At 38.6% G+C, this 23,335-nt stretch overlaps 1 protein-coding gene across 1 annotated transcript in view; it reads right to left on the minus strand.

Annotated features, from left to right (window-relative positions):
• STAU2 (staufen double-stranded RNA binding protein 2) overlaps nucleotides 1-23,335 on the minus strand; it is a 343,590-nt gene that overhangs the window by 207,196 nt on the left and 113,059 nt on the right. The window contains 3 exon segments of the mRNA XM_028517965.2: nucleotides 6,127-6,339; nucleotides 9,723-9,830; nucleotides 11,030-11,189. Coding sequence (XP_028373766.1) covers nucleotides 6,127-6,339; nucleotides 9,723-9,830; nucleotides 11,030-11,189 — 481 coding nt within the window.

Raw genomic sequence — 23,335 nt, forward strand, 5'->3', positions numbered from 1 at the left:
GCACACTATTGGCATAAATAGAGAGAGAGACCAATGAAACTGGAACAGCATCCAGGAATAGATCCACACCTAAAAGGTCAATTGACTTTTGACAAAGGTGCAAAAGCAACTCAGTGGATAAATGGTAGTCTTTTCAATCAATGGTACTAGAACCAGTGGCTATCCAGGTGCAAAAAAATTTTTTTTGGTAATCCATACTTCATACCATTTCCAAAAAATTAACTCAAAAATGGCTCAAGGACTTAAATGTAATATCTAAAGCTATAAAAATTCCAGAAGAAAATACAAGGGACATTTTTGTGACTTGGTTACATGAAAATTTCTTAGATATAACACCAAAAATAACATTCCATAAAATAACAATAATAAATTGGACTTACTCAAAATTATTAACTTCTGTTCTTTGAAAAAAACAGTCATAGGCTTGGAGAAAATATTTGTAAACTATATATCTGATAAGAACTTGTATCCAGAGTGTATAAAGACTTCTCAAAATTCGATATTAAATTTATATTTAAAATGGGCAAGCAAAAATTTTTAGGTGGGCAAAAGATTTGAACACCTCCTCAAGCCTCACATGCTACTAAACACATTAAAAATGCTCATGTCATTAGTCACAATAGAAATGTAAAATCAAACCACAATGAGATACAAAACACAATGAGATACAATGAGAAACAAAACACATGAGATATTTGAATGACTGAAATTTAAGACTATACATGTTAGGAAGGATGTGCAGCAACGAGAATCACACACATGGTTTATGGAACATAAAATAATCCCTTTGAAAAATTATTGGCAGTTTCCTAAAACTTTGAATATACACCTACTAGATGATTAAGACATTCCACTCACAAATATTTGCCCACAAGAAACAAAAGCCTATGTCCATAAGACATATACATAAATGTTCATGGCAACTTTGTTTGCAATAGCCCCAAACAAAGGGGTTCGATCACTAGTCAGGACATATACCTAGCTCGAGGGTTCGATCCCCAGTCAGGGTGCATGCGGGAGGCAACAAATCGATGTTTCTAACATAAGTGCTCTCTCCCTCTATCAAATCAATGAACATAACCTTGGGTGAGGATTAAAATATATATGTTAAAAGGCTTAAAAACAAAAACCCCTTTTTAAATATTCTTTCTGCATGTAAACTTTCTTCATGTATTACTCCTAGAAATGAAGGTTTGCATGTATCATATGGCCAGAACTTTATTTCCTTGAAAATTTATTCTAAAACAGGTATCAGAGACCAGTATAATCACTATGTTACAGATGACACTGGTGACACTAAACTTATGTAAGAGCCACTATACATAGTCCCAGCTCTTCCTGGGAACTGGTGAGTCTCCATCACATCTAGTTTGATGCTGCAGGTATGGCCTCCAGGTCAGATACTGAAGGGTCTTTGAAATTATGTTTAGGACTTTGGACTTTTTCCAAAGAGCAAATCACTAAAATATTTTAAGCAGAGGTATGACATGATCTAATCAGTATCTCTAAAAGATAACACTTTTCCCTGGCTGGTGTGGCTCAGTGGATTGAGTGGTAGCCTGAGAACCAAAGAGTTGCTGGTTCGATTCCCAGTCAGGGCACATGCCTGAATTGCAGGCCAGGTTCCCTGGTGCAGGCCATGTGAAAGGCAACCGCACATTGATGTTTCTCTCCCTCCCCCTCTGTCTAAAAATAAACTAAATCTTTTAAAAATATATAAAAAATAAAACATTTTAAAAGACCATTTGATGTCAAGAGTACTTGTAGGAAGGCCAATTTTAAACCAACTGTAATAATTCAGGTGAGAGATGGTTGTGAGTTGGACCACAAAGGTAGCAGAAGGATGGAAAGAAATGGACCAAATTAAGAAATATTCAAGTGATGGAATTTATAGGACTTGATGACTCATTAGATGTAAGGGGTAAGAAAAAAGTAAGAAAAGACTCCCAGGTTTCTGTTTCAGCAGCTGGATAGTGGTTCCAGTCACTACAATAAGGAACATGGGGGAGAAAGCCATTTAGAATATGATGAGTTCTGGCCATGAGTTTGAGGTGCCTGTGAAATAGTAAGTGAAGATATCCAAGAGGCAGATGAAAGCACAGAAGAGTATGTGGGAATCATCCCCAGAAAAAAAAAATGAACCAAAGCCTGAGAAGTATGAAGTATGAGCCTACAGAGAGAGTAAGAGAGAGGATGAGAATGTCGATACTGCAACAGTTAGGTGGGAGGGAAGAAGAGAGAAAAAGGAAATTTCTACTTTTTGATAAAATCTGGTTTCCCCTTCTATTTATATACCAAACAATAAAAATTAAATTTAAAAAAAGGGAGTAAAAAAGGACTGATGAGAAAAGAAAAATGGAGGCAATAATTTATGTCAGATTGAATACCAATGAAAAGGTAAAGGGAAGATTTTGAGTCTGGCGTTAGGAGAGGTATGCCTAGTTCCAGAAGATGTTCAAATAAATGTACTTGCATGGCATGTTGCCTTGTTCTGTTCAATTGGCTTCCTTCATAGGAATGTCTTAAGTGTCAAAGATATTGTTGATATAGATTCCAATAACAAAGGACCAGAGTATAAACCCAATTAAATATTAGTGGAGTTCTGAGAACACTAAGATTGATTAGTTTCTTCCCTTGACTGATTAACTACTCATACCCTTGACAATTAAGTTACTCCTTGGATATCAGCTCTTAGATTATCACTCTACAAACCAGTAAGGACAGTCTTGTAACAGTTGTGCCCAGAAAATTTTATCAGAAAGTCTTATTTGTCATCTCATCTTATACAAGATTATAAACCCAAGACATCATCAGGAAGTCTTACATTTTAACTATAGGGTAAATCCACAAGTAGTTCAAAATCAATCAGTTTCAAATGGGCACTCAAGTCACATGACTCGACCTGACCCCTGGCTCTGTTATGTAAACACCAAGGACTTCCTCTGTAAAAAAGGGATGATACCTACCATCACAGAGTATCTGACAGGATCAAATGAGACAATGTAACAGTTTTAAGATTTTTTTAAATCAGGGCAAATCATCAATAAGTATTTTCTCTTCTATTGCATATAAAGAACTGTAGACCCTGGATGTACAAGACATAGAGGAAGAAACAAAAATGCTGAAAACCAAGGTACTATTCCAAGATGATCCATCTATTTATTGGCCCTCTATAAGGTATGATCATACTTATAATTATCAAGATTCCAACTCACTGTATGCATGCTGCTTTCTCAAAATAACCTTAAATTTCAGAGGGTACCTACAGACTTTATTTTAACCTACGACAGACATGGACTTGAACAATGATTAAAATAAAATTTAAAAAAAAGACAGACATGGTACAAGTAATTTCAAGTGTGATGTATCTGAGAAAAAATGCAGAGACTAACCTAATCTGGGATTACAGAAAGTCATAGAAGGCTTCCCTAAATAAGTAAGTTTTTTAAAATTTATTTTTTATTTTATTGTTGTTCAAGTACAGTTTTCTTCCTTTCCCCCCCTACCCCTCCCCCCCGAACCCTGGTCATCCCCACCTCCCTCTCCTGATTCCACCCCCTCTTGGTTTTGTCCATGTGTCCTTTATAGTTGTTCCTGAAAACTCTTCACCCTTTTCCCCCTATTATCCCCTCCCATATCCCCTCTGGTTACTGTCCATTTGTTCTTAATTTCAATGTCTCTGGTTATATTTTGCTAGCTTGTTTGTTTTGTTGATTAGGTGCCACTTATAAGTGAGATCATGTGGTATCTGTCCCTCCCTGCCTGGCTTGTTTCACTTAGCATAATGTTCTCCAGTTCCATCCATGCTGTCACACAGGGTAGGAGTTCTGTCTTTCTTTCTGCTGCATAGAATTCCATTGTGTAAATGTACCATAGTTTTTTGATCCACTCATTTACTGATGGGCATTTGGGTTGCTTCCAGCACTTGGCTATTGTACATTGTGCTGTTATGAACATTAGGGTGCATAGGTTGTCTTGGATTGGTGATTCAAGGTTCTTAGGATATAATCCTAGCAGTGGAATTGCTGAGTCAAAAGGCAGTTTCATTTTCAGTTTTCTGAGGAAATTTCATACTGTTTTCCATAGTGGCTGTACCAGTCTACAATCTAAATAAATAAGTTTAAACTCAGATCCAAATGGTGGACAGATTATAATTTTGCTTTTAATGGCTATAGTTAAAATTAACAAGAGTTATATTTATACCCTACTATAAAAATGTGCAGATCATTTATAGCTTAATGGTTTACTACTGTTAATGTGTTAAGATTAGATTTAGTTGAATAAATTAGATAAAAGTTACCGTGCTGCCATTCTGACGTAGAACACTGTTATTCCATCATAGATAAGCTACAAATTTTATATATAAAAAGATTTAAGAAAACAGACCATGTATATATTCACCTACATATAAAATGTTAATAGACAGAATTAGACATTAAATAACAAAGTTAATATTTACTGGGTACTTATTATTTGTATTACTAATAAATACTTCATAATAATTACTTGTGCATTCTGTGTATTATTTCAGTTCATTCTTATAACAGTCCTATAAAGCAAGTTGAAATATTATTCCTACTTTATAAATGAGGAAATGTAGGATTAGAAAAGTTAGCTAACTTGTTTGGGCCTTGTGGAGACACACTCAAAACTGATTCCAAAAGTCACATTCTTAACAGCCCCATCCTTCCCGACTGTGGAGAGCAGATGAAACAAAGCCAGCCCTTCTTAGAACCGCCGGGACTCAAGAGGAGGGGATCTATCTGGCATTTATTTTTAGTCTACCTTACACATAATGTAGAATACTATTTCAGGGAAAACATAGCCTACATCTTCTCAGTGATGTAAAGATAGTATTCATTAAAAAGAGTAAGTATTTTTATAGTCATTTAGGTAAATACATATTTTTTAAAGATTTTATTTATTTATTTTTAGAGAGGGAAGGGAGGGAGATAGAAAGAAACATCAATGTGTGGTTGCTGGGGGTCATGGCCTGCAACCCAGGCATGTACCCTGGCTGGGAGTTGAACCTGTGACACTTTGGTTCGCAGCCCACGCTCAATCCACTGAGCTACACCAGCCAGGGCATAAATACATATTTTTAAATATAGCAAAGGCATAAAGGCAAAAAAGGCACTACTGGAGGAGTTAAACAAAAGAAATTTATGAAAGATAAAATGTATTTCATTTCTGCAACACTTGATTTGTAGAGCCTGATGAGAAGAAGCCTGCTAAATGACAGATGCGAAGCAGGCTACTGACACACTGAGAAATGCAGCCTTTCTCTGCAAATAAAACTAGAGTCCCATTTATGTCATATATACTGAATACTCATGGGCACGGTCCTGTTCCTAGTGCCAGTTCATCTCATTTCTCTGACTTTTCTCCCTTTTCTGATTAATATAAATAAAATTTGATCCAATAAAATAAAAAGAGTCATCAGAAAAAGCTGTGCGTTCTGTATCCTTCTTTGGCAAGGCACACATGGCTGAAAGAATGGAAACAAAATACCAGCATTTGCCTCCAGGGCTCCCATGAGGATAAGCTGATGAAGTTTAGTCCACAACTAAGGCCCCCACACAGGGTGCTTCTATTCACTAGCTGCTGCTGCTGCCACAGGGTCCGCATTCTTCATGATTTCTACCCTGTATCCTATAACCATTTCAGATATCCTAAGAAGATACTGTATAGCAGTGTGGTGTGCAGAAAGAGCATTGGGTTAGAGATCAGAGTAGTTCGGGTTGCTCCATACAACAGGTGAATGGAAGCAAGCAAATGCTTTAAATGTGTTACATAAAACCTAATTTGTAAAATGGGGGGTAATACCCTCTACCTTACACAATCATGAATAGAATTATACTAAAGGTGATAATGAACAGGAAAGTATTATTAAGCCATAAAAACTCTAAGTATGTAAGGTATTATCTGATAAACAAACACAGATATACAAATGTCTAAAAAGCAAAATGGAATTGTTACTGATTTACAGTCACATGTCCAACCCTGATTCTGGGACTATATAGAATCTATAGGTTTAGACACCTGCCCAAAGGAAAAAACTTTTATCTACAGTTATCATAATATTTACACAGTAAAGCTTACTAATGTTCACAAGCACATACTTACTTTGACTATTGTTTTAGGGCGTTTTTTAAAAAATAGTTTTGGCTTTTCAACCACAGGAAGAGGTGGAAGTTTCTTAAGCTCCTGTAAGACAGTGGTTGCAGCGCGCTTCTTGGAAAGTTTTTTGCTATTTCCCTCTCCTTCTGCAGAGAACTCTCCCACTGACACCCGAGTAACAAAGCTTTTCATATGGGGTGGTCCACTTTCTTTAATAACCTATAAAACATAAATACAATATTAAATAACATAGAGGTACTTAAGATGTGTTCTTAAAGCTTGGATCTTTTTTAATGTTGATGTCATAATGAACATTATGAATGTTCAAATGAACATTTGGAAGAATTATTTCAAATTATGGATTTTTAAAATAAAGTTATTATAAAGGTATTAAATAAGGACTACTCAACTGTGATACTTATGATGCTTAAAAAACTAAAATTGGAAATGCAGAAATCTAAATAAACATATTCAGCCCTGGCTGATGTGGCTCAGTGTATTGGGTGCTGGCCTGTGAACCAAAGGGTTGCTGGTTCGATTCCCAGTCAGGGCACATGCCTGGATTGCAGGTCAGGTACCCAGGAGGGGGTGTGCGAGAGGCAACCACACAATGATGTTTCTCTCCCTCTCTTTCTCCTTCCCTTCCCCCTCTCTAAAAAGTAAATAAAATCGTATCTTTAAAACAACAACAATAAATAAATATAAATAAATAAATATTCAATTCATGCTCAAAATTGTTTTTTACTAGTTTAAAACAGTCAATTCTAGGGTTACCCATTTCTTATGGAACAGAAAATCAAAAACATAAAACATACCACATTAGATTAGGTACACAGGACATCAAGAATGATAATGTGCACATTTCCCATTCTCTCCTCTGGATGAGTAAGTTACTGGAGGGTGAGGACCATGGTTTACTGGAGTTCTATAAGCCATCAGGCATCTGCCTGAGGGAGTCACTCAGAAACAGTTGGTAGATGGACACTAACCTATATTTGACATAGACGTCAAAGGTTGTTTTATGGAAAGGAATGTTTACTCTCTGTGACATGATCTAAGAAGGTAAATAGATATGCCATAGAAATACCTAGCTTTCTAGAGCATTAGATTATGAGTCTGTCAGCTCTGAATACTCCCAAACCCAGTATTAATGCACTCTTTGAAACCAAGACAACTTTTTTTTTTAAAGATAGCTTTTTCTTTTTTTTTTTGCATTTTTTTATTTCAATCATTGTTCAAGTACAGTTTTCTCCCCCCTACTCCCGTTCCAGCCTATCCACCCAACCCTCCCCCCTTCCCCCCATTACCCACCACCCCTAGTTTTTGTCCATGTGTCCTCCAAATTTGTTCCTGTAATCCCTACCCATTCCCCCCTGAAATTCCCTCTTCTCTCCCCTCTGGCCACTGTCAGACTATCCCCTATTTCAGTGTCTTTGGTTATATTTTGCTAGTTTTTTGTTTTGTTTTGTTTTGTTGTTTAGATTCCTGTTAAAGGTGATATCATGTGGTATTTGTCTTTCACTGCCTGGCTTGTTTCACTTAGCATAATGCTTTCCAGCTCCATCCATGCTGTTGCAAAGGGTAGGAGCTCCTTCTTTCTTTCTGCTGCATAGAATTCCATTGTGTAAATGTACCATAGTTTTTTGATCCATTCATTTACTGATGGGCATCTAGGTTGCTTCCAGCACCTAGCTACTGTAAATTGTGCTGCTATGAACATCGGGGTGCAAAGGTTCTTTTGTATTGGTGTTTTGGTGTTCTTAGGATAGAGTCCCAGCAATGGAATTGCTGGGTCAAAAGGCAGATCCATTTTTAGTTTTCTGAGGAAGTTCCAAACTGCTTTCCATAATGGTTGTACCAGTCTGCAGTCCCACCAACAGTGCACTAGGGACCCCGTTTCTCCACATCCTCTCCAACACTTGTTGTTTGTTGCTTTGTTTATGATGGCCATTCTGACTGGTGTGAAGTGGTATCTCATTGTGGTTTTAATCTGCATCTCTCTGATGGCTAGCGATATTGAGCATCACTTCATGTGTCTTTGGATTTTCTGTATGTCCTCCGAAACCAAGACAACTTTTTAAGGAAAGATGCATTCTAAACCCTGAGTACTCAAAACTTTAGTTTCTTTCAAAATTCTGACCTATAAAAGGTACCCTATTTAAATAGTTTATTATTTAACATTATATTAAGTTTGTCTTTTTGGATACTAATACAAAAATTAAAAACAACAATAGCTCAATAATTCAACAATGCTAATGATAAGGAATTCATAATAAGCATACTTTCCAAGTATTCCTAGTTGAAACATCAAAATTGTTTAACTACTTTCTTGGACATGCTCCTGAATTAAAAAAAAATACTTTACTGCTCACCATTTGAACATCAAATATTCTATAACATATATTGATCCTGCCAAGGACTTCCAGGACTGATAAAACTGTTCTTATTCACTGTAGCCTTTAAAGGTCCCAAATCCAATAGTTTTTGAGTACCTGCAATTACTTCGTTTGGTTTTCCATCCTGTCCCTATCATTTCTTGCTGGGTCTATAAGCAATCAAGTAGATCCTGTCCCTGCCTTCCCCATTTTTCTGCTTTTAATCTGCTCCAGGCTGACATCAGACAGCCCAGCCTGTTGGAATTGCATCTAAGGAGAAAGCAGACAGATTCTCAGCTGAGGTTAGTTGATCCCATGAGTGAGTTAAGTGTGGGAGCTTTCTGGAAGGTGAACAATTTGAAGGAGGATACTCCACAACTATTTCAGCTTATTTCCTGGGTTTTGCCAATTTTCTAGATATCAGAGTTGAAAAAGTAAAAATTTCTTGATGTAGGAGGTACCATAATAATTAAAACATTTTTCTCTTTTAAATTTCACACAATTTTATAAACATTTTGGGACATATTTATCTATTGCTACTTGCAAAGTAGACAGCTGCTTGCTTAGTGGCTTGGTAAAATTTAAACATATTTTGGCAAGTACAAAAAAATTGTTATTAGCACATATGTGTCACTGAACAGTACCTCAGATATTTTCAATTTGATCCTATTAAAAACACTAAATTCTCTAGAGTGCTACAAATTAACTTATACTCAGAAAATAAATTTTATGATGAAAATTGAAATATCATACATACAGATGGTTTAATACCGAAAAGCCACAGAGATCAGCAGGAATCTACAACATTATAATAAGTTCTACCATATGATTTCCCTCACATGTGGGATATAAAACTGAAACTCATGGACACAGACAGCAGTGTAGTAGTTGCCAGAGAGAGGAGGGTGGTGCACGATGGAGGGGATGTGATATATGTTGACAGAAGAGGGACTGGGCAAACAATACAGTATACAGATCATGTGTCTTAGAAATGTACACTTGAAACCTATACAATCCCATTAACCAATGTCACCCCAATAAATTTAATAAAAATTAATAAGTTCTATTTTTCCCAGAGCCTATATCATTTCATGACAGAGTGTGAACATAAAGAAGCACATTAACTCCTTCAGGATACTAGTATACTGGTTAATTTTACTTACTGGTTTACTTAAGTTAATAACAAACAGGTTTAGGAGGGTTAGAAGGTCTCTACTGAGAACCTACCTCAAAACTGACGGGCATATTTCGCTTCAGAGCAATTTCAAACACTAAGCTGATCTCAGATTTATTTGCATCTTTGTCATCATCCACTTCTTTTCCAGATTCACCATTCTAAATCACACACACAAAAAACAGGATGATATTGAATCTACACTTCATAACTTTGTACATAGTCTAAAGGAAACTACAATGACATACAGAAAACCACAGACTGGTTCTTGTGGATTCCTAGGTTAACCACAGCAGCCAAGCACTTTGCTATGAGGCTCTTTGTTATTTGTTTTTAGGGGGGTTTTCCTCAAAGTAGAAGGATAAATGCTGCATGTGAAAGTCTTTTACTCAGCCATACACTAATTTGAGTTCATCTAGTTCTCTAGAAATCTCTATCACCCACCCCACTCCCCACACACACTGGTGTTATAACATGATATTTAATCTTCTATGAAAACTAAGCTGTAGAAAGAGTACAGGATGTAAACCAGAATTCCAGAGCTCTGGGTCTGGCCCTTGCAGCAATTCACTTACTTATTTAACACATATTTCTGGAGGGAGGACCTCAGATATGCTGAACATAGCATAAGTAATAGAGATAGAGTAGTCCTTCTGTCAGGAGGCTTATGATGTAGTGGGAAAACAGATACACATCCTAATAAATGTGTATGGGAGAAAAATACATAAGTGTGCTATTAACCACGATCAACCTCAGAAGCAGAGAAACAACGGGCTTGGGAAACTGCAGAGGTTGAACTGTACAGTTTGAAATAACTAAGTGGAACACTCAGTGAGAAAAGGACTTCTAAAACATGCCTGAGGTAGAGATACTATTTTGAAGTCAACAGCAAAAGCAGCTAAAGCCATGAGAACAGGTGAAATTGCTCAAGAATAACCTCGAAATCCTCATTTGTAAAAATTAAGTAGGACTGGAAAAATCTACAAAGATCTTATCCACTTTAAATTCCTCAATTCCAGATCAACACAATATAATCCATGCTCAAAAAATGTAGCATTAAATGCAAGGTAAATGAACGTTATTTCTCATACTTGTACACATTCCAAAATCCTGAGCTGCCTGGGAAGTGTACTCCATAGGTGAACCAAAGTTCTCAAAGGCAAGGTCCTCCTGGCAGGAACACACGTCTAGTACAGTAGACAGGTAATCTGAGAAGCAAATCAGAGGAGAGCACCACTCTTGTTTTCTATCCTATCAGAACAGATTGTTTCTTCTATGTGTATAAATGCATTTCTTTGTCTTTTCACTCATCTCACTGGGGATCTACAGAAAGAGACTGTGACATGCAGCAGCACCACACCTGAGGAGATTTTTCTGGAAGGGGTTCATTCTGCAGTGCTTGGAGGGCTTTCATGGCAGCGTTGTGTCTAGCAGCTTGTCGAGTCTTCCCTTCCCCCAAAAATTCATTATTTCCTACAGTCAGCTGAACATAAAAGATCTTAGGCATCGGGCAATGATACCTAAAATAAGAAAATAAAATATTAATGTTAGTTCAATAAAATCACTCTATAGTCATTACTAAGATTTGTTTTAAAACTGGAATTATCTTCTGTTTTTGTAAACACAAACAAACAAACAAAAAATGGGATTATCTTCTGGAGGGCGGGCCCCTTGTAGCAAAGGCTTCCCCTACTAGGTGAGTGTTCAAGGAAGCCATCTGTGTCAGTGTACCACTGACATTGTTGTGAGAGGCTGCACTCAGCTTTAGTGAATTTTTTTTTGAAGACTCAATGTGTTTGCCCATTTCATGATGGGTGGTTTACATGTGCATCTGCTCACACCACGCTGAGTATTCAGCAGTTTTTGACCAGAAATGGCATGACCCATGTGCCCAACCCCTGCTATTCACCAGATCTCACCCCAAGTGACTTTTTTTTCTTTCCCCAGATGAAAAACATCCTCAAAGGGAAACATTTTGCCGATGTGAAAGAGGTAAAACAAAAAACAGCAGAAATACTCATTAAAAGGCATCAAAATTGATGAGTTCAAAAACTGTTTTGAGCAGTAGAAAAAAAACCTTGACAGGTGTATTGCATTGAATGGAGTGTATTTTGGAGGTGAATGAAGTTGAAACATGTAAGAATAAATACACAATTTTTTAATAAATAAATTCCAATTTTCTGGATCCCCCCTCATAATGTACTATGCCCTCTTACTAACCCTAATAAAGTTTTAACTTCAAGTTTTTGACAGATTTTGATGGAAGTGAGCCAAATGGTGTGGTACTAAAGGATGGGGCGCCAGCACAAAAGATGGAGATGAGCAAGGCCGTTTAGGTGACAACACAAAGATAACTGTGCTTTTAGCAGAAGACAACCATGAAATGGGTGGGGCAGGGAGAGGGAGTAACACCTTCAAATTGATAAGTACTTTGCAAAAAAAATAAGGAGATCAGATTCAACATTAAAAAAAAAAAGACAGCCTTGGTTGGTGAAGCCCAGTGGATTGAGCATGGGCCTTTGAAACAAAGGGTTGTCAGTTCGATTCTCAGTCAGAACACATGCCCGTGTTGTGGGCCTGATCCCCAGGACAGGGCACGGGAGAGGCAACCACACACTGATGTTTCTCTCCCTCTCTTTCTCCTTCCCTTCCCCTCTCTCTAAAAATAAATAAATAAAATCTTTTTAAAAAGGAAAATGACAAACCAATTCTTAGGTAGAAAGTATAATAATAAAATGTATTTAAGGTAAAATTTTTAGGTTACAGTTGAATGTGACTGAGGTAGAGAAGAATGACTAGAATGCTGCAGCGATGCAGACATGAGAGGATAAAAGCAGGTGTAAGAAGAAAGAACAAACCTAGAAAAAATTAAGAAGAAAAATTAAGGTGATATGCAATAAAATCCATTAACTCAACAATTATTTATGGAACACCTTCTATGACAGGGGAACATGACAATGAACAAAAATGCACATTATAGTGGAGAACAGACAAAATATAAGGCATACATGTAGAACATTGTATGTTAGAGACATCTGTTAAACAGTAAAAGAGCCCAAGGTTCAGAAGTGTTGTAGAGGTGGATTTTGGATGGGGTAGCCAGAGGTGGGTTGTCTCACTGAGAAAACAACAACTGTGTAAAGAGCTAAAATAAGTGAAGGAGAAAACCATGAAGGTTCTGGAGCACTGCAGAGAAAATGTCAAGCGGAAAGGCCCTGAGGCAGCAGCATGCCCTGCACGGTCAACTAATTCAAAGGAGGCCCATCTGCTTAGAGTTCAGGGAGTAAGGAAAGGAAAACCAGGAGACAAACAGAGGTGGTCAGAGTTCCTTAAGGCCTTTGTTAGAAATCATTGTAAGAATCTGACTTTCACTGAGTGAAATGGCCAGCCACTAGAAGGTGTGGAGTAGAGAAGTGACATGATGTGGCTTACACTGTTCAAGGCCCATCTGACAGCTACACTGAGAAAAGACTGTAAGGAACGAGGACAGAAGCCAGGAGATCTATCAGGAAACTAGAGCAGTAGCACGGGAAAGGCAACAGCAGCCTGAACAAGACTGACAGCAGAGGAAGTGACAAGAAGTAGAGGGTTCTAGTTGAATTTCAGAAGAAGAGAGACAGGGTTAACCCAAGAATGGGCTATGAAACAGGAGAGAGGAATCAAGAAGGAACCCAGGGTTTCTGACCTGAGATCCTGGAAGATGGGGTACTGCATATGGAGTTGGTAAAGACCACAAAAGGAAAGGGTTCGTTGGAGGGCAGATGTTTGCAGCTCTGGTTTGAAGATGTGAAATTAGGCCTCTTATATATCCACATGGGGATGTCAAATGGAGAGCTGGATTTATGAGTCTGGACTCCAGGAAAGAGGTCCAAGGTGGGAATAAAATTTGGGATTCTTCAATATATCAATGGAATTTAAAGCCATGAGACAGTGAGAGCTCTGCAGGAGGGAGTGATAGGAAATTGAGGCAAACAGGGTCTCCTTTCTGCAAACTAAGTTGGAAAGTCTAGCATGGAGAAGTGAGGGGTCGATTGTGTCAAACGCTATGAACTAGCAAAACCCATAGGATCGATTTTGATGGAATGGTGCATTTATAAAAATGCTGAAAAATTAAGTGCAAAATCACCACAGTGCTGAAAGATGTCTGTTTCCAAGAAAAAAGAAGCCCAGTCAACTGTACTACTGAGTTTTAGAGGACTAGTGGACATCTAGGTAGCAGTGTTCTAAATTCAACCTGATCAGCTGGCCAGAGCCCATCATGTACAAATCTCCAGGAAGGTGGGACTAATCAGTGAAGTTTTACTGAAAGTGAAGGACAAGAGTACAGGTCAGCAATGCAGATGTGGGAGGCACTAATTGAAACCATGTGAGTGGCTAAGCACCTGAAAAAGGGAAGCGAAAAGGAACCAAGAGAAAGCCTGAGACTGGGCTCTGATTAATGCCTATGATCAAAAGATGGGGGAAATAATAGACGGCAGTGAAAGAGATGAAAGCAGGTCTGAGTTAGAAAAGAAACAACACAATGTCAGGGAGATAATCAGCAGTGTCAAAGGTAGTGGAAAAAGCCAGAGTCTGAAAAAAAGGGAGCAAGTTGCTGTTTTAAATTCTGAAGAGTCAATATTTTTGGCCCACTGTTTCCTATTAATCTGTTTTAAGATAAAGTATTTTTGTGTTTTATTATGTCGTATGTTCTCATTTTTAATTGGCAAATATGAAAAAGTTAAAGGAAGAAAAATATCACTACAGTAACAGGCTATTTTAACATGGGAAGACTAAGAAGCATTAGAAATCACAATCTTTTTTGCTCTTTGCTTACAATAACTAATGCACTAAAATGCAGTCTCCTATTGCCTGTTTTGTTTCAGATATCTGTAATGTAAAAATTTGGACTAAAAGGTTGACAGACTATTTTGTGTCCCACAAAATCCATTTTTCCCACCTCTAGAGAACTTGATGCGTGTTATAAACCAGTCCCACTACAAAACCTTTTAAAACAGACAACCTGAAATCAAAATTGACTCCTGAGATCTTACATGGCAAGCTTTTGCCATAGAGCAAACATTTACAATTAATTACACACTTCTGAAAACAGGGGTCCACAAGTGGAATGCTAGCAGACCCTTAACTACAGGAGAGGGAGTGGGCGCCACTGTAATCACTTCGGCCTGCTGACAATTACAAAACTCATTTTGGTTTGCCACAGAGGCAAACAAAATTTCTGTTCATTATAACTTTACTGGAATATGATGTCATAACACATAACCATACTGAAACAATCTGCTGATTTTCTAACCAAAATATTAATTGTACACTAAAGAGCCCTCGGGGCCTCTTCCTTTTTGGCCTTCAAATACAGCTCTATGTATGCGTATGTGCATGCAAGCGGATATATGTGTACATATAAATCATACCAAATAGTATCAGAGGGAAAATTAGGTATGTTGTGTTCTTAAACATTTGAGTACTAACAACAGGAAATACCAAAACCCAATGCCTGACTAGTTTCATTCCACTTTTACCCCACCCTCTTACTTAACAACAATCCTTAATAACCTTCCCCACTTGGTGTGAACACCTCACAGACCCCATCTCCTCCTGTGACCATGACAACTGAGACTCACCAGAGCTCTCTTATTAATGGCACCCAGACTGAATTACAGGACAGATGATGCAGAATGTTTTTTTGTGCGTTAGGTCCTGGTCTCTAAATATTTATTTCTTTTTTTTGGTAAAGAAACACTTGAAGTTTACTAACTTCAAAGGCTATGCTCTATTTCATGGAGTTCCTTTTTCTATCTTTATTTATTTGAAACACTAATCTCACTTTTGGTCAAGTTCTTATGGTAAATGATAAATATATTCCACAAATCAGTATTTACTTACCTAAGCTTACACTGGTATTCTTGAATGATTTTTTTTATTAGAATGTTGTGGTCATTGCTTAAATCCCCATAATAACTACTGTTAAAAGATCAGCAGGGAAAACTCACCCATCCATCTAAGCTATTCAAGTTTCAGGCTCAAAGGTTTCTATCCACAACCTCCAAAGTATATTCTTCGAAGTGCAATTCCACTTTCATCTGAATCTTTTGTACTTGTTAAAAATGCAGCTTTCCACCCTGGCTGGCGTAGCTCAGTGGATTGAGCGCAGGCTGCGAACCAAAGCATCACAGGTTCAATTCCCAGTCAGGGCACATGCCTGGGTTGCAGGCCACGACCCCCAGCAACTGCACATTGGTGTTTCTCTCTCTCTCTCTCTTTCTCCCTCCCTTCCCTCTCTAAAAATGAATAAACAAAATCTTTTTTAAAAATGCAGATTTCTGTGCTCCAACCACCATCTCCTGAATCAGTTCCTGGGGATGGACAAAATCTTCATTAAAGTTTCCCTGGTGAGTCTCCACTCTGAAAGTCTAAAAGCCACTGCCCCACAATAGTGCCACATCCCACAACAGGGTTCCTGTGACTTGACAATAACTTCAAAATCCATGCAGGCAAAGGACTTCCTCAGAGCACATGGTCAGGGTTCTTGCATCTCTGTTTCATCTAATCCTCACAGCAGCCGGCTGAGACAGACAACCCCACAGTTACCTTGACAGGTAACAAATCTCCCAACAGTGTCGCTGGGACAAACTCAAGTCTGCCTAACTTTAGAGCTCAGGAAACTCTTAAGGAGCTTCCTAGAGATCTGCTACATCCTATTTGTGCTCCTAATTGTTTATTGAATTGACTCTGTCCTTGGCAGGCCAGAGAACCTAAAGGTGCTTTTTAAACCTAAGGTCACCGACAGACTTCAGAAGGGTTTTAGTGAATAGCTGCTGAAACAAATAACACCGTGACAAACCCTATATTTTTACAGTATGTCAAGCCAACCGGTTCAAAAATACACCCAAATGAGAGACCTATCAAGAGTGACACATAACCTAACAGTCTAAATTTTATAAAGGCTGCTTGTCATGCCATTTTCTCCATGCCTCTTTGCCCTCTGCTGAAGTTCTACCAAAAAAAATAAATAAATAAAATAAAATAAGATTCCAAGTAAAATAAAAGCTTTCTTTTCTTTAGATCCCACAAAAGTCTTTAGGACTGGTCTATCTTCAAGATATCACAAGTTGATAAAAAATAAAGAAAGTAGACTTCCAGCCAAGATGGAGGCACAGGTAGACACACATGCCTCTTCACACAACCAAGATAGGGACAACAACAATTTAGAAACAGAATAACCACCAGAACTGACAGAAAATTGAACTGTATGTAAGTCGGACAACCAAGAAATTAAAATAGATCCATTCATCCAGACCAATAGGAGGGGCAGAGTCGGGCAGCTGAGCTTGGGTCGCGGCGCAGAAAGCAGAGAGCGTTGAGACCGGGTATATAAGGCATCCGGGGCACACAAGACTGCAGCGGGTGGACCCTGAGTGCACAAGCAGCAGCTGGCAGACCCCGGCCAAGGGGTGGCAACCAGCAGACCCAGCGAGGCGGCAATTGTGAAGCAAGGCACCGAGCGCAACCCAGGATCCTAGTACTGGGAAACAGAGCCTCGGGACATTGACTGAAAACACCTATGGGGGTTGAGGCACAGGGAGAGACTCCCAGCCTCACAGGAGAGGTCCTTGGAAAGTCCCACAGGGTGCAAAAGCCCACCCACACAGGAATTGGCAACAGGGGGGCCCAGTTTGCTTGGGGGGTGGGAAGCGGCAAAAGGGACTGAGGTCCAACAGAGAGGGGAGCAAGCGCCATTGTTCCCTCTTGGACCCCACCCCCACATACAGCATCACAACCCAGCAACTGGGGTGCCCTGCCCTGCCCCTCGCACATAACAGACATGACCAGACCAAAGGGGGAATAAAACAACATGGCCCAAACAGAATGAAAGCCTCACAACCAATACCTTGAAGTGACTGAGAGATAGCCAACCTATCAGATGCACAGTTCAAAGCACTGGTGATCAGGATGCTCACAGAATTGGTTGATTTTGGTCGCAAATTAGATGAACAAATGAAGGCTACAATAAGGGAAATGAAGAAAAATGCACAGGGAACCAATAGTGATGGAATGAAAGCTGGGTCTTACATCAATGGAGTGGACCAGAAGGAAGAAAAAAACATACAATCAGAAAAGCTTGAAGAAATAAGAATTCAAAAAAAATGAAGAGAGGCTTAGGAACCTCCAGGACATCTTTAAACATTCCAACATCCGAATTATAGGGGCATCAGAAGGGGAAGAGGAAAAGCAACAAGTGGAAAACATATTTGAACAAATAATAAAGGAGAACTTCCCCATTCTGGCAAAGGAAATAGACTTCCAGGAAGTCCAGGAAGCTCAGAGAGTCCCAAAGAAGTTGGACCCAAGGAGGAACATACCAAGGCACATCATAATTACATTAGCCAAGGTAAAAATGAAGGAGAGAATCTTAGAAGCAGCAAGAGATAAGGAGACAGTAACCTACAAAGGAGTTCCCACAAGATTATCAGCTGATTTCTCAAGAGACCTTACAGGCAAGAAGGGGCTGGAAAGAAGTATTCCAAGTCATGAAAGGCAAGGACCTACATCCAAGATTGCTCTATCCAGCAAAGCTTTCATTTAGAATGGAAGGCCAGATAAAGTACTTCTCAGATAAGGTCAAGTTAAAGGAGTTCATCATCACCAAGCCCTTATTTTATGAAATGTTAAAGGGACTTATCTAAGAAAAGAAGATAAAGAAAAGACATGTATAGTAAAATGACAGCAAACTCACAATTACTAACAACCACACCTAAAACAAAAACAAAAAGAAACTAAGCAAACAACTAGAACAGGACAGAACCACAGAAATGGAGATCACATGGAGGGTTAGCACCAGGGGAGTGGGAGGAGGAGAGAGGGGGAAAAGGTACAAACAATAAGTAGCATAGATGGCAGGTAGAAAATAGACAGGGGGAGGGCAAGAATAGTATAGGAAATGTAAAAGCTAAAGAACTTATGACACATGGACATGAACTAAAGGGGGGAATGTGGGTGGAAGAGGGTGTGCAGGGTGGAGGGGAATGAAGGGGGGGTAATGGGACAACTGTAATAGCATAATCAATAAAATGTATTTTAAAAAATAAAGAAAGTATACTTGGTTCCTTTGAATTAATACTTGGCATTCTTTATATAGTTTTGCTATTTGCAGAAAGATCTTACATTTTTTAAGTATTAATATAAGAACGTGAGTATTCTTACTGTTATACTTATTTTTGAATCATTGGTTATAAGAACTTTCCATATCATGTTTTTTGCCATCCCCTCTAAAGTTACCTCATTAATGCCCTTTTTATAGACTCATTTTGTATTATCTTTCTAAACTAAAATCTGTCCTCCCTCCCACTCTGTGACTGCCTGCTTCTCCAACATCTCCACTTTCCTAAGTGTCACTTTTACAAGGTGAGAAAGACATATACCAAATAACATCAGAACTTTTAAAAATTGAAAAATAATTGCCTCATTTTATTTGATAGCATTATTCATAAATCTCAACACAGCTAAAGTGTTCATATCTCTTTTACAGGTTTATGTCTTAAAATATGTTATCTTCTGATCTAATAAGAAGAGGCTTTGAATTTCTATGTTTATTTCTAACATTGACTGAAAACAGAAATGTCACTTAATCTTTCTATCTCAGTTTACTTATCTGTAAAATATTTGCAGAATCTATGTTTAAAGAACTCTAAATGCCAAAACTTAGAATTTAAATGACATGTTGATTATTTTGACTCTTTGTACACTTTTTTGGCAATGTTAAGCATTCCTTTTCTTGCTGTAGAAAAATAATAGGTTTTATCAGAAAGCTATAAAATAGTCCTTGGCATATTTTCAAGCTTGTATGTATATAAAATGTCTAGATAGGAGAGGGTTCTTTCTCTATTCACATCTATAAATTTTGAAAATATATCTTTTATGGGATCTGAACCTTAAGTCTTGAGGAATTTCAAAAATTAGGACCTATTAGAAAAGATTCACAGGGCAGCTGAAAATACGTTCTAAGAGTTGTAAGGATCCTCTGTTGTGCAATTATAATTAAGTTTAAAATGCCTAAGGGAAAATACAGAAAGCTGAGACACAGTGTTTTGAAGTGATAGAATTATAAACAATGTTTTCTTTCACAATTCTAAATTTTTTTAAATAATATGACTGTACTGGAGTAGTAAAGAAAGAACATGTTTAATTGAAAAAGTCTAGTCCCTGTCTGAACAAATAAAGGTAAATCTGTGTCCAAAATGTAAATTTGCTAAGTGGAATGACTTGTGAAATACAGGAAATGAGCCATAAGAGTAAATAACTTACACTGTTCTTGACACCACACCACAACAGGACATGCAAAGCAGAGCATGTTACCCAAAAGCCTGTTTTGTAAACACACAATCACCACATTCTACCCCCCACTAAAGTCCAGCATAAACCTATTTCACCCGTTACCTAAATGAGTATCTAGCTAAGTTGTAATCATCACCACCACGATTGCTGCAAAAGCACACAAAACACTATACACCGGGCACCATCCCAAGCACTTTACACACTAATCTCATCCAGTCACCATATTAATGGCAACCTCACTTTTCACAGGAGGAAATGAGAAACAGAGATGTTAACTAAGTTGCCCAAAGCCACCCAACTTGAGGCAACATTTGAACCCAGGCAGTCTCACTCCAGAGCCCATCTTTTAACCTCTACACCCTATTCTGCTACCTCTGAATGAACTGGGTGAGCACAATAAAATGCAGAGCTACCAATGTTAACTTTGGAGTAGTCACGCCAGACTTGGAACATCAAGGCAATTTAAGTGAAAGTAGACGTAAGAGATCTGGCAGATACTGAAGAGCTCTGCAGGCTAATGGTCACGTCTGTAATCAAGACGAGTACTGGGGGCCATGTAAGGCCAGGAGACTAATTTGATTGCAGTCTTACTATTCTCTAGCTTTCTGTTTCCTCTCTTAACCCACCCTTCTGGAGCCCGTGTTTCAATGTTGATATTCCCATTAGGGAAATGTAAATCTAAACCATAATGAGCTACCACTTCACATCCACTAGTTTGGCCATAGTAAAACAAACCAAAAAAAAAAGAAGAAGAAGAAGAACGAAAACAAGTGTTAGCAAGGATGTAGTGCAAACTAGAACAATCATTCATTCCAGTGGGAATGTAAAATGGCGCAGCCACTGTGGAAAACATTTTGGCAGTTCCTCAAAGTTAAATAAAGTATTACCATTTGACCCAGCAATTCCAATTCAAGATATATAAACCCAAGATAAACTAAGACAGGTGTAGATACAAAAAAGTATACACCAATGTTCATAGCAGCATTATTTATAATAGTCAAAAATGGAAATAACCCAAAAGTCCAGCAATACCTCTGAATGAAGTATTGATACCAATGCTACAATGTGGATGAACTTTGAAAACATGCCAAGTGAAAGCTAGGCACAAATACTACATATTAAATGATTCCATATAGATGAAATGTCCAAAGTAGGCAAATCGATTGAGACAAAAAGTAGATTAGTGGTTGCCAGGGGCTGGGAAGAGGAAAAATGGGGAGTAATGGGGAAAAGAGTGATGAAATGTTCTGAAACTATGAATGAAGTAAAGCCACATAAAATACTTTAAAATGGCTAAAGTTGTGAATTATGTTATGTTCAATTTTACCTCAATTAAAAAATAAATTTTTAATGTTGCTGTTCCCTGGAGTTCAATCTTCTGTTCCTCACAGATGAGACCATATTCCTAGGTGATCTCACTGATCTATTTACATTCTTTGCAGACTTCCAGAAATTAGCCTACAAATTGGGAGTGGGGACTAAGAGCATCCCTCTATTGTGTACTCTCGGGTATTAGTGACTTGGCCTTCCTGCCCTTGACTGACTGCCTGGCGGGCAGGGAAGGGAGGGGGTATATGGATTCAATTATTAATTCAACAAATATTTATCAAGGGTCTGATTCATACCTGGAAATGTGACAGCAAATTGAAAGGACCTGGGCAGGTAACAATGGGCATTCTTTTTGACAAACAGCAAGTGCTGGTACACCTGGAAAGCTGAGTCAAGGGGAGAGTGGTAGGAGACCAGGTCTGAGAGGCAGCCAGGCAGCAAATGAGAACTTGATCCTACATGTGATGGGAGCCACTGGAGAGTTTAAGGGAGGGAGTGGCACAATTTGACTGATAAAGGTCCACTGTTGCTGTTTGCCTAAAAAGGGGCAAGAAGGGGGCAGTTGGCAGGCCACTACAAGTCGTGTGTGAAATCAGGAAGTTGACATGACTAGGAGAACAGAGCCAGACTACAGGTAGTGCTCGGTGACTGAAGGATTGTGGTCATTATTTCAAGATGGAACCCATCAGTACACTTGTATTTTCTGGTAGCTTCCTTAGAGGAGATGGACTTTACCAGTTAGGGTTTTGCCAAATGTAAGTGCCACTCAGGCTGAGAGGCACTAGAAATCACAGGAATTAAGTGACTAGAGGACTGTGGGGAAGACTGATGAACTCCAAGAAAACAGCCCCACAGAATCTGGCAGGTTAGCAAAGGCTGCCAACATCCTGGAGGTTCTGCTCAATGTCTTCCTGAAGCACAGGTCTCAGAGGATTTCCCTGTTCTCCCAGGAGACAGGCGACAAGTAGCAGGTGCAGCAATGTGTGCCTCCCCTGTGGTGGCTGACCTGCAGAGCAGTGCCGGAAGTGTTTCTACTTTGTGATCAAAAAGAAGATCCCTGCACAGCAACTTGAAGGGCTTTCCTTCCTGAGTCCCTGCCAGTGTCCCTCTGAGCACAGCAGCACACATCAGAGACGGGCAGGTGGCACTACGGACAGCACTGTGGAAGCTCGCAGTGAGTGAGGCGTGATGGCATAGGAACGAGTGGGTCACTTGGGGCATTTCTCAAAGGGTGGACTCACACAGATACCATCAGGATCCTCTTAATGGGGTCAAGGAACACCTGTTAAAAGGCGGCTTCAAGGCTGTGGATTGACTTCTTGGGTGGAATCCAGGAAACTATGATATTACCAAACAGCCTTGGTCATTTTTGTGCATGCTGAAGACTGAGGAGCACCTTTTTACAGGGGTCTTCTTCTCTTGCCTTGTTTATAAATATGAAGGCTTTTGAGCCCTGAATATTCACTGTGTACCTTGTTGCCTCTAATAGGTTTTTAGCTGATTATGGGCAATGTTCCAAATAATCTATCTGATCTGCAAAAATGATCATATTTCCTACTTCTTCCCACATTTTATTCCTTATATTTTCACTAATTGTGTTGCTCCATACCTCCAAAAGAATACTAAATAGCAGTTGATAACAGGCACCTTGCCTTGTTTCTTACTTCAGTGGCAAATTAGGACATCCTCATTGAGCATAATGCTGGCTATTGGGTTAGGTTGGGTTAAGCGGGGTTAGGTAGAGTTGAATTGGGTTAGGGTTGCATTGGGTTGAGTTGGGATAGAATGTGGGGGTGCAGGAGAGAATATATGTGTGTCCATCTATAGAGTATTAGTTTACAATGTTAAACAAATATTCAATTATTCATAATCTATTAGTTTTCAAAGTCGCAAACTGATTTTTAAATGTTTTTTAAGCATCTGTGTAAATACTTAATTTATACTTTTTATCTGTTAATAAGGTAAATTTTATTAGTATATTTTCTAATTGTAAAACAAATTCACA

Source organism: Phyllostomus discolor, chromosome 7 (assembly GCF_004126475.2).
Source record: "Phyllostomus discolor isolate MPI-MPIP mPhyDis1 chromosome 7, mPhyDis1.pri.v3, whole genome shotgun sequence".
In the NCBI taxonomy this organism is placed as follows: domain Eukaryota; kingdom Metazoa; phylum Chordata; class Mammalia; order Chiroptera; family Phyllostomidae; genus Phyllostomus; species Phyllostomus discolor.